General features: G+C 29.1%; 1 protein-coding gene across 1 annotated transcript in view; it reads left to right on the forward strand.

Annotated features, from left to right (window-relative positions):
- The window catches only part of LOC148304475 (A-type potassium channel modulatory protein KCNIP1-like), a gene marked incomplete at its 5' end in the record, with an annotated part of 121,238 nt that overhangs the window by 55,956 nt on the left and 52,860 nt on the right, over positions 1–12,422 (forward strand). The window contains one exon of the mRNA XM_088268165.1: positions 10,595–10,789. Within this exon, the coding sequence (XP_088124291.1) occupies positions 10,595–10,789 (195 nt within the window). The remainder of the gene's footprint in view (positions 1–10,594; positions 10,790–12,422) is intronic.

Raw genomic sequence — 12,422 nt, forward strand, 5'->3', positions numbered from 1 at the left:
CTTGAAAACATATAACAAAAGAATAACATATATGTTTTAAGGTTTATATTTTTTTTGTGTCTGGGCCTATAATTAAGCCATGTTATTTTATTAATAATAATAAAATGAATAATAAAACCATTATCCGCACCCCAATGGTACATATGGCACTGCTTCATATAAACGCAGTGTTATCTTGATCGTTTACACATGAAGGAAAGGTGATCAGCCCTCCGCTTCAGGTACCAGGGTAATATTGAATAAATATAACAGTGAATAAATCACTTAAATTGATTAAGAAAATATATTAAGGAAACGTTTTAAATAAATTCATAAATTGAACGTTGAAATATATTAAGAAAGATTTTATTCGACATTTGTTAAATGTTGAATAAAATCATTTACTCATTGGAAAAATCCCTGCTACAACAGATATTTATTTAATTATATCCTTTTAAACACAGTCCCCCTCCGTAGTGTAATAGTCAGCACGCTCGGCTACTGTTCTAGAGGTCCCGGGTTTGATTCCCAGTGGTGGGTCAAATAAATACTCGTGTAAGTATTTTTTTTCACTCTAACTTTTATTCCATATTACCCTGGACTGGTGCCTAAAGCAGAGGGCTGATTACCTTTCCTTCATGTGTGAATGATTAAGATAACACTGCATTTATATGATGCAGTACCCTATGCACCATTAGGGTGCGGATAAGGGTTCGAATGAATGAAAACATAATTGGGGGAAAGTATCTCAATTCTAATTACTAGGACTGTGTTAAACTTACTTTCCAATCCAAATTCCATGAATATTGAAATGTACCAAGTATGTAGTGGGTTAAGATTTATAGTTTTTCTTATACACTATAATTTAGTTCTTTACTCAATTAAAATTAGCTACTTGAAGTATCCATTTCATCAAATTTATTTTTAATTAGGGTAAAAAGGGTTCTTACTGAATTTGGGTTTTAACGGTAACAAAGATAAGATTACCAGCAATAAATTAACATCACATGACTAAACCCACTTTAAAAAAACATCCGTATTAAAAATAACAAAATACATCTTCGTTTCAATTTGTTTTGCATATCAAACGATACCAATGTATCGTGCGTGACTACATTTCTGTCCAGACAATGTCAACTAACGACATTCATGCTTAGAAGTACACTTTTTTTTTTTAAATAAATTAACTACTATCTTTTATTTATTTTTTTCACGACAACCTGGATCTATATATTTGTACTTATACTTGTTTTTATTCCATTCTGAGATCCTTAGATCTTGCCCATATTCCCACACACATATTACGACTAATGTTGACCAAATTAAGATTAATTTGATCCAATACTACATATGTATTATCGGATTGCGGTTGCGTTTTCTAAAGGTTTTTTTTTGTACATGAGTCTTAAGCGTCGGCAATTACTAGAGAATATGACAGTTTTAACTGGATTCAAGGGGTGAAGATCACCATTTTCTCTATTATTTATACAGACTCTACGTTTTAAAGCCAAGTTTAAACAGAATTAGTGAATGCGGTAAAATGTTCACTTAATAATGTAGTATTGTTAGATTTTACTGGACAATCCTTAGTTTTCCTTTAAAATATATTGTATACAAAACCGTAATGTGATCTCGGAAGATTAGACATAAAAAAATTGTTCTGTCATCTGGAGAAATTAGTACGAATTTATTAAAGCCGAAACCTTCCTTTTTGTACGAGATGTTTTTCCGAATTACCCATATTTGAGGGAAGGGGGCGGTATTTACAAAAACACGTCTTGGAATATGGCGCGTCATGTCTATTAATATAGAGAACGTATTTTTTTATAACTTAATCTTTTCGAATCTTACACATAACCACACAAAAATAATAATATATAATTATATCCACCAGACATTAGAGTAAGGTTTACATACATTTAATTATATCCACTAGACATTAGAGTAAGGTTTACAATTAGGTCGAAAAAAGATTATTCCTTAATAAATAAACTTTGTTATGTGATACTATATGAGATAAATTCCTGCATTATAACCCCTATATATATTTCTCGTACGAACTTACATAAAGTTTTCATAGTAATGACCACCATTGATAGTTATATACTTCGATAAAAAGCAGGGGACGAAATAAGGAAGGGACATGGTATTTGGCGACTTAACCCTACTCAGGCTGCACCCCATTACTTTACGATCATTAAAAATTAAATATTTGTATGTAATGTGTATGGATTTTTCTTTCACGTTATATTAAATATTCGTACTTTTTTATCAATACCGGATTTTATTTTAGTAACTGAAACCATTTTCAGATAATTTAAAATATATTTTGCAACCAAAGTAGAAAAAATATTTTTAACAGACCTTATTTGATGAGAATTTTTCGAATTTCAAGCAAGATCTTTGGTTATCTCAATTTAAGTTACACAAGGGTATTGGGATAAAAATTAGAATAAATGGACCATTTTCAAGTATTTGAAATACTATAAAGAAATAAAAAAATTAAACCATTATTTATGTTGTCCTGTTAAACTTTTTTTACCACTTTTCAATGTTATCACCCTGTTTAACATTCAAAAATGCTGTCGTACGTTTTGCAAACTAAAAATAAATATTAGCTATCTCTCTCGACGCAATAAAAAATAAAATGACAGGTGACATAGGCAAAACAGGCAGATAGGAATTCAAAGAGAAGAATGCGGTGAAATAGGTTAAAAAGAAAGGGTTCTCGATAGGAATTTTTCGAAGGACAAGCATGTCAAAGTGGAAATTGACGTAGATAAAATTATAATACTTTTACATATACATATATATTTATATATATATATATATATATATATATATATATATATATATATATATATATATATATATATATATATATATATATATATATATATATGTATATTAATATATATATATATATATATATATATATATATATATATATATATATATATATATATATATATATATATATAGTGTGTGTGTGTGTGTGTGTGTGTGTGTGTGTATTAATTTTTAAATAAAACACATATTTTTTGGGTGTACTGAGTTATATTTTATTGAGAAAAAAAAACATAAAAATTAATTTTGTGACAATTGTTTCGCCTAGTTATGGCGTTTTCAAACGAACAAGTGGAAACATAAGCTAGTCTTTAAACAATTACAGAATATAAACGATAAAAAGGGAAATTGAAAGGAATTTATAACATTGAAAATCTCTTGAGGTAGTATTTTACGAAAATGGCGCCAAATAAGTCATGCAAATTTATTTTGATCTTTCAAATAATTTTTCAACTAATATTTAAATAAGTTGGTGGATTTTTCAATCACCAATTATAATGGTTAATTTATGAATTAACTTCATGATCAACCCATTTTTTGTTATTTCTAGAAAAATGTGTTTAAAAATATATTCCACTTCTTGATTTAAATACTAAATTTTGGTCATAATTTCAGTTAGTACAATTTAATTAATAAAAGTTAATACAATTTAATAAATGAATAATGAAATACAAGCAGTTAGCCTTATCAGAGGGATAAATCGTTACTGAAATATTTTATCATTATTAGTAATACAACTTATATATTTGTAATACAACTTATATAATATTTAAAAGTTTAATAATAAATAATAAAACCCTTACCGCACCCCAATGGTGCATATAAAAGCAGTGTTATCTCGATCGTTTACACATTAAGGAAAGGTGATCAGCCCTCCACTTCAGGTAGGTACCAGTCCAGTGTATTATTGAATAAATATTAGACTGAAAAATCACTTATATTTATTAAACCCCCCTGGGAATCGAACCCGGGACCTCCAGAACGGTAGCTGAGCATGCTGACCATTGCACTAGCTCAATAAAAAAAAATAAAAAAAATAAAAAAAAATAAAAAATAAAAAAAAAAAAAAAAAAAAAATATATATATATATATATATATATATATATATATATATATATATATATATATATATATATATATATATATATATATATATATATATATATATATATATATATATATATATATATATTTCCATTATTATACAAACTCAAAAAAAACATGAGAAACGAGCTATTACGAATCACATTGTATAACAAAGCTCGTAGCAAAGCAACATAGGGTAACTTTATCATATTATTTTCATTTCCTAGTTTTCTGTGCGTTTATAATAAATATTCAAACAAGTTTGTTCCATGCAACTGGCATGGCATTTTCCTAAACATCTTTTATTTTTCATGTTGTTTATTCATTACGTACCTTTTAAACTTTACAAGGTAAAATATTGTTTTAAAATGCAATTTCCATTTCAATGTTACTTAAACAATACATTTTCCTTTCTTGAATATTTAATTTCTCTCCGATCACTTATATTTACGTGTTTGTATAAATTCAGCTAAGACTAAGCACCCATCGTTTTTTACGAAGAAAGAGAAAGATGTCTAAGCATTGCAGGGCCTACGACCTGGTATGAACAGATTTTCATTTTGGCCATTTTTACATTCAGTTTTTTAAAGTTGTTCATATTGCACTGTTATAGGATTCCTTTCGTATGTTAGTTGTAATTTTGTCTTAAAAAAAATTTGGCAGAAGGTGCCGTCATCAGTTGTAAATTTGTGAAGTGTACAGCTTTCTCCTATTGAATATAGGTGAGTTTCATTCCGAAGCGATTCAAATATTTATTTCTAAGGAGAGATTTTACTTATTCAAAAAAGTAAGTAAATCTAAAATAATGTTTTTGAATAATAATAAACAAAGACGTAAATTAAAGGTGATCATTATAAAGTAGTCTAATCAATTGTTATATACTTTGGAAGTACACTTTTAAATAAAATACACAATGTAATTGGTTAAAAAATAAATAAAAAATACCAGTATTTCATAAAAGAATGTCATAAATATGGGAGCTTTTATTCGATAGCAATAAGAACACCGGCGTGTGATGGAGAATATTTTTGATCTAGATTTACTCTGCTCGTGGCACGTAAATCCATCAACTTCCAGAGCTTTGCCTCTATTATAGTTTCCCTGAGTATTTTCTTCCCGGGCGATATGCATTTTCTGGTATCGGAAGGATATTTCCAACACAAATAAGAATGATTTTGCGACAAATAGTTTGCACTGAGGTAAAGGGCTTTCAAAAGATTTATTTCTCTTCGTTTGTGGGGTGTATAGGAGGATATTCGTCATGTTGAGATTTATACTAGAGATGCAGACTCAAAGGAATGTGTAAGACAGTTCCTCCTAGTTCGCAATCTGCATTTTGCATAAATTTATCAGACTCGACAAAACACAGGGATTTCTACAATGAGATACTATCCTGTAAATCAACCGCAACCATTACTTTTTCTAAACTTCTGTCCATATATCCATGTAATTTTCGACAATTCGAATGAATAAAAATAAGAGAATTTGAGGTAAGGGCAATCGAATTGATAAAAACTGTATTAAACAAGTATATACTATTTTTTTAAATTATCTTTATTTGCCAAATGCGATTTTTGGATTCGATCAATCACGACTAACTATTTTTTTATTTTTAAATTTTGGCATTCCAAAAATTATTTTTATTATTTTTGGTAATTCACATATCGCTCACTCTTTTCAACAACGTCATATATCAAAAATCGTCAATTTTCAGTTGTACATGTTTTCGGAATGTCCAGAAAATGTACTATATCCCAGCAAAAGCGGTATATTTTTAACTTAATATTTACCCGCTTAAAGGCAGATAGTGTTGTTTTTGCATTTCGAAGAAAAGTTATTATTTAATTACATTTTTAAATATTTTTTTTTCAAATGGAGAAAAAACCTTCAGGTTATACCTAAAAAGATATGTTGTAATAAAAAGTTCAAAAAATGGCTTGATACTTATTTTTAAACATTTTATTATATTCTTAAACTTTAAATAATATCTCCTGAAAAATCAAGTTTTTTGATATATGACGTTGTTGAAAAGAGTAGGCGATATGATTATAATTATTTATTTTTTTTACACAAAGTGGTGGATTAATGAATGATGAGGAGAGTATGAAAGCTAATCACGTGTATCACAAATTGCGTTGGGTATTTGATAATTTGGCATCAAAAACATAAGCTAGATAGAAATATAATTCAAGAAAAAGTAAAATTATCATTTCAATTAGGTGTATGTTTGTATGATGGTACATTGATACATCTTTCTCTACATGTGGGTGATATTAAATAAATATTGGAGTAAAATATCCCTTATTTTTCAGCCTTCATTTAGACCTTGGCACAGCAGTCAAACGACCACTGTCCTACGAAGGCAGGGAAAAGAATATACTCTTATTCAAAATCAAAAAATAAGTACCTTTACTAACATTTACAATAAATTTCATGATGTTATATTTTCAGTTAATGATTTGAAACCGATATCTCATCAGACTCAATAAAAGGTGAAAAGGGTTCAAATAATAAAATAATCGCGATAATTGTTATTTTAACTATCATCTAAGGTTGCTAATTTAATTTTGTACGACTTTAGATAATCACAAACCGTCAGAAATTTAATTTGACATCCTATATTCCCCGTGTAATACTAAGCGAGCGCCCACTTTGAGCGCCTAATTCTATTACCGATATCTTCTCATATAAGGTTTAATCTATTTCATTGTATTCATAAAAGTAAATCAGGCTAAAAGCTCACAGTACATTATTACGCCGTAGACACTATTTTGGGAAGTGAAATATTATGAGGCAATGAAATTACTACACTGTTTACGATAATATTTTGAGTTGAAGGCCTATCTGATTAGTTTAATGCCTCGGAGGCAAGTCTGGTGAAATATAACATGTACCATGCATAATATATATATACATATATACTTATGTATATACTTACATTTTACGTAAGCACGTACTGATAGCGTTATAACGGGGTAGTGAAGAGGAAGGCATTATTCTCGATATATATTTATACACTATAACTCAGTGCTCAGCAAACTTTTTCTGTTCAAGGTACACCTGCCAAATAAATAAAATTTTGAGGTGCCCCAAAGAAAAACAAAGTTTATTTATTATAGATTTATTGTAAAAATTAATATAAAGCGAAAACAAATATAAAATATTATGTTTACTGCAAAATGTGAGCCTGTTTAACTGGGCGTAGGCGATCAAAATTTGGAGCGTTCATAAGGATGTCCTCAAAAATATCTTAAAAAAACAAGAATTTTTTCAGCGGCACACCAACTGATTAATTGCGGATCACTGCTGTAACTAACCAACATTTGGAGTGTGTCCAAATACGTGTTCACAAATCTGGATTATGTCCAATTAGGAGTTATTTTTTGACATTATTTTTTAGACATCTCAACATAAAAGGAATATGGAAGTCTGGGCATTTACTGGGCTTACGACCGTCATAGACTACTTTAAGTGATCACTATACACACGTGTAACATTCACCAATTCTACCTATGATTGACAACCACACTTCTCAAATTCTCGGAACTTCTATATTTATTGTTCAAATTCGAAAAAATATTGCCTGAATTGGCTAGAATTTTGCAAGATATCTATGGTGAGAAGAAAGAAATATTAAATTTTATCGTTATTGGAAATTATATTCTTCTTCATCTTTGTTGAGATGTCAAAATAACTAACTAACCATCACGCCGCTTTCCGCAGGGGTAGGCGGAGAGAATATAATGCCACAGCAATATGCCTTTGGAAACAATCTTCGCCTTTTCCACATCTATGCATCTCCTCATCTATACATAATAATAATAATAAAACCCTTATCCGCACCCCAATGGTGCATAGGGCACTGCGTAATATAACGCAATGTTATCTTGATCGTTTACACGTGAAGGAAAGGTGATCAGCCCTCCGCTTCAGGTACCAGTCCAGGGTAATATTGAATAAATATTACAGTGAAAAAATCACTTATATTTATTTAACCCCCCCTGGGAATCGAACCCGGGACCTCCAGAACGGTAACCGAGCGTGTTGACCTACGGAGGCAGACTAAATCATCTAAATCATCATCTATACATACCCTTCGATTATTTCCACTCCTATGATAATAAGATTTTTTATGATTTTATTTTTTGATTCAGCATTAAGTTAGTGGAATGACATGTTGATTTTTTTTAATAAAACACTTGTATAATACCACTTAATAAGTTTTATTTCATTCACATGACTAGTTTCGAAAACTACAGATGTTTTCATCTATATTTGAAAATAAACCTTACTTTTTACCTGTAAATTTAACAAAACTAGTTGGTTGTAATGAAATAAAACTCATTAAGTCGTATCAAACAATTTTTTTAAAATTTTTAAACAATTTTGAAAGATATATTTTTTAGTATTAATTAGTCGTGAGGCAACGCTGTTTGCTTTGAAACTGGTCAATATTATAATGAAGTTAAATAATATATGAATATACGAAAATTGTTAACTAATTTATTTTGTTGTAATTTAAAGCTTTTTCTTATAATAGTTTCAGTAAGTAATTAAAAGGCTTTAGTTTATATTTGAAGCACTAACTTTGTGATTCTCCATTTTATAATAAAAATGTAACTTTGTTTTAAAATTTCTGTAAAAATTTATTATAAAAATAAAGGTTAAAATATATTACAAATAAGCAAAAGAGTACTTAAACTAGATTACTTAGAAATATTAGAAATAAAAAAGGCGATTAATACTAATTTACAACTAATAAATACACAAGTAAATGATTTTGCTAATAGTCCGTTAATAAATATGTTTTCAATCACTCATTATCCCTGATCCCTTTTGACGATGACTGCCAATCAACAAAAAAATAAAGCCATTTGAGCCACCCAAGAATAACCGTCAAAATATTTTTAATTTTGTTTAGGAGATAGTGTTTTAGTATTAATCAGTCTTGATAAAAAAGCGGTTAGCTTCGAAACCGGTAGACATTATAATTAATTGATGATTAAATATTTACAGCGATTTTAAAATTAAGTTATATTTTAATTATAATTAAAAGGCTCATTTTATTTTAGTCTGTTCATTAATTTGTACACTGCTTTTTGTATAATGGTGAAAATTATCGCTGTTACTTTTCACCCTTTTTCCGCTTTCTTAGTGGAAATTTGCTAATCAAATGAAAAATGTTAGGAGGGGTTTTTTTAAGCTGATAAATAGGTGTACACATAATCAGGCCTTTAATGATCTGGGAGTAAGAAACACCTGGAAGAATAATGTACATAATTAAAGTGTTCTTGGTGTTTTATTACGATAGCTTTAATTTCAAGGGATGAACTTTTCATTGTTCATGCCTATCAATGTTCATATTTATATTGTTTGGTATCTTAAGTTCAAAGACTTATTATAATATTATATATTATAAGAGTATTTTTTTACTAAACACTTAACGAGTTTTATTTTTAATTTTCACCTGTGAATGATAAAACCTTTTTTTTTCAAAAATGTAAATAATATTATTATTTAACCACTCCCCGAGATGTTTATGTCTAATATACTAATTTAAGTGGTGATATACTAATATTATTAACATTTTTGTAAAAAAAAATAATAAGTAAAAATGACTAACCACAAAGTAAATGCTTTAAATATTAATAATATTGAGAATATGAAAACATCTGTTCGTTTTCGAAACTAGTCGTGTATAATAAAATAAAACTGATTAAGTGGTTTTTTAGAAGTGTTGAAACTGAGATGTAGAAATGTAATAAGCAAATTTTACTTTAACGGTTAGGAATTAGGATGGTATTCGTAAAAAAAAAGTCGGTTATTTTTTTTATCGTATGATTACGATATCAAATTGCTAAAATTGTAAAGAGCTAGAAATATGCAAAAAGTAACATTTTTGCGATATTTTACATGATAAGTTATAAATTATTGATTTTCACTTTTTCACTTTTTCACTTTTCTGAATGTTTACAGGCCTTATGACCTATCACAGGCTAGTTAAGTGATCACGTTACACTCGTGCAACATTCGCCATTCTACCTATGATTGACAACCACACTACTCATATCTAGGAATTCTAATAATTTGAGTAGTGTGGTTGTCAATCATGGGTGAATGTTACATACGTGTAAAGTGATCACTTTACCAGTCTACATATTAAAGGTCATAAGCCCTGTAAATACGCTGACTCCCATATTCTTCATCATCTATGTTTAAGTGTCAAAAAAATTGTTAACATAACTCCCAAGTAGAGAAAACACGGATTTGTGAACAAGTATTTAATTGTTTTTTTTTTACATAATTGACTTGGATTTTCAAACTCGTATTGGCGGACTTATTGCTAAGAAACCATAAACCAACTAAAAATAGATATAAAGCCATTTTAACGGCCTTTATTGTTTTATTGGATATATTACTTTCAATATGACGAAGAAATGATTTTTATTTCTGTCGGTAATTCGACGCCGAAAAACGTCGGTATATCGATTTTTCAAAGTAATATAATATATACTTAGATACATAATTTATACAGCGCTATTTTCGTAAAATACTACCTCAAGGGCGCTCAATATATTGTTTTTCGGCAGTCAAACGGTTAAATGTCAATAAAAATATTCAATTGGTTTGAATCTTTGCTATAAGTTCAGGAATTCACTCACAGATGTCACTCTTTTTCCAGACTCGGAAGTCGAGGAGTTGGGAGAGCAGCCAGCCCGCTACCGGCCGGACTCTCTTGGGGCGCTGTGTCGGTCCACGCGGTTCACGGAGGCCGAGATCAAGAGGATCTACCGCGGGTTCAAGGCCGAGTGTCCCACGGGCGTGGTGAGGGAAGAGACCTTCAAAGTGATATACGCTCAGTTTTTTCCTCAGGGAGGTCAGTATACCCTTATAATTTTCGGGATCATGTGAAAATTCAGCTACGAAATTCGTGACACATGAGAAAATGGAGTTTCCCACATTATTGTACACTTTATTCACATCTCCATATGACACATGGTGTATATATATATATATAAGATATATATATATATATATATATATATATATATATATATATATATATATATATATATATATATATATATATATATATATATATATATATATATATATATATATATATATATATATATATATATATATATATATATATATATATATATATATATATATATATATATATATATATATATATATATATATATATATATATATATATATATATATATATATATATATATATACGCCGTCCATTTTTTTGGGAGTTGCATTTACAAATAGTAAATATTTACGCTTATAATGTTCAAGGTTTATAGATCGTTGAGTGGATTTTTATTTGTAACTTTTAAAAAAAATGTTTTATTTTTATCTGTGTTGGAAACAGGAGGAATAATCTAGTGTGGGCCAATCAGGCACTTTTCAGTATTTGTTCATTGCTGGGAGAAAACCACGTAAAACTCAGGAGAAGCCGTCTCTCCATTGCTGGGTTGAAGACTCTTCTAATTTATTTCGAATTTCTCTTGTTTTTTTGCTTTTTCAATCCACTTATTACCCCGACAGGGACAATGTCATCGCTCTATCTTTTCTGAAGTCGGCTATTTCCTCTTTTCTCATGGTGTCCACCGCAGAACTCTACATGACTATTTTGTATACTCGTATATGTGACAGCAGTGTAATTTTATGTATGAATGTCGAAACGTTACAATGTTTGTTTAAATCTTATAATAAATGTTGATTTATAATAAGATTTATAATAAGTTCAATAATTAAAAATCCTTCAAAGGTAAGTCAGGATATTAAATTAAAACGTGAATTACTACAGGCGAACCTGGATATAAGAGATTCCAAGAGACTAGGAAATTTTTCTTTTATACAGAGATCTCTATTTTATCCATGCATTATTTTACAGAAAGGTAACGACGAGACCTCTTTTAATGTGATTTTTCCTATCCAGGTTCGACTGTACTTAAATAGCTATGAAAACAAAGTAATGAAATATCTAATTTATCATCGGTCTTTTATTTTCACAAATTATTTTGTCCGTTTGTGCTATTTTCAGACATAATAAATAACAGGTATCATAAAAAAATGTATACGTGCCGAAGGTGGTACGCAGTCACGTTTTACATGATCAAATCTAAGGAATTTTTAATATACGCAGATCTTACGCAAAGCTGCTGAAAATGAGGAATTTTAATGAAAATTTTATTTCAAGACATTTACACCCGACATTCCCGTATTTGCGTACAAATGACAACATAAATTTAAACAACTTAATCTTATTCTGCTTATCTGCTTGTCATGTGATTCTAATGTGCCTTATTTATGTATAGGTTTTTTTTTACATTTAAATATTTAAAAAGTACATAATTTCAACGAAATAAAATATGGGTATTTTAAAAATTATGAGCTGATCCGAAGGACGTTGACACACACAAGCGGTCTTTTTGGTGATAAATGGTCATGGGGTCCAAAAACTTACATAAATTGCAAAACGTAGATCATTA

Source organism: Brachycentrus maculatus, unplaced genomic scaffold (assembly GCF_059751285.1).
Source record: "Brachycentrus maculatus isolate JH-2025_06_01 unplaced genomic scaffold, ASM5975128v1 h1tg000315l, whole genome shotgun sequence".
In the NCBI taxonomy this organism is placed as follows: Eukaryota; Metazoa; Arthropoda; class Insecta; order Trichoptera; family Brachycentridae; genus Brachycentrus; species Brachycentrus maculatus.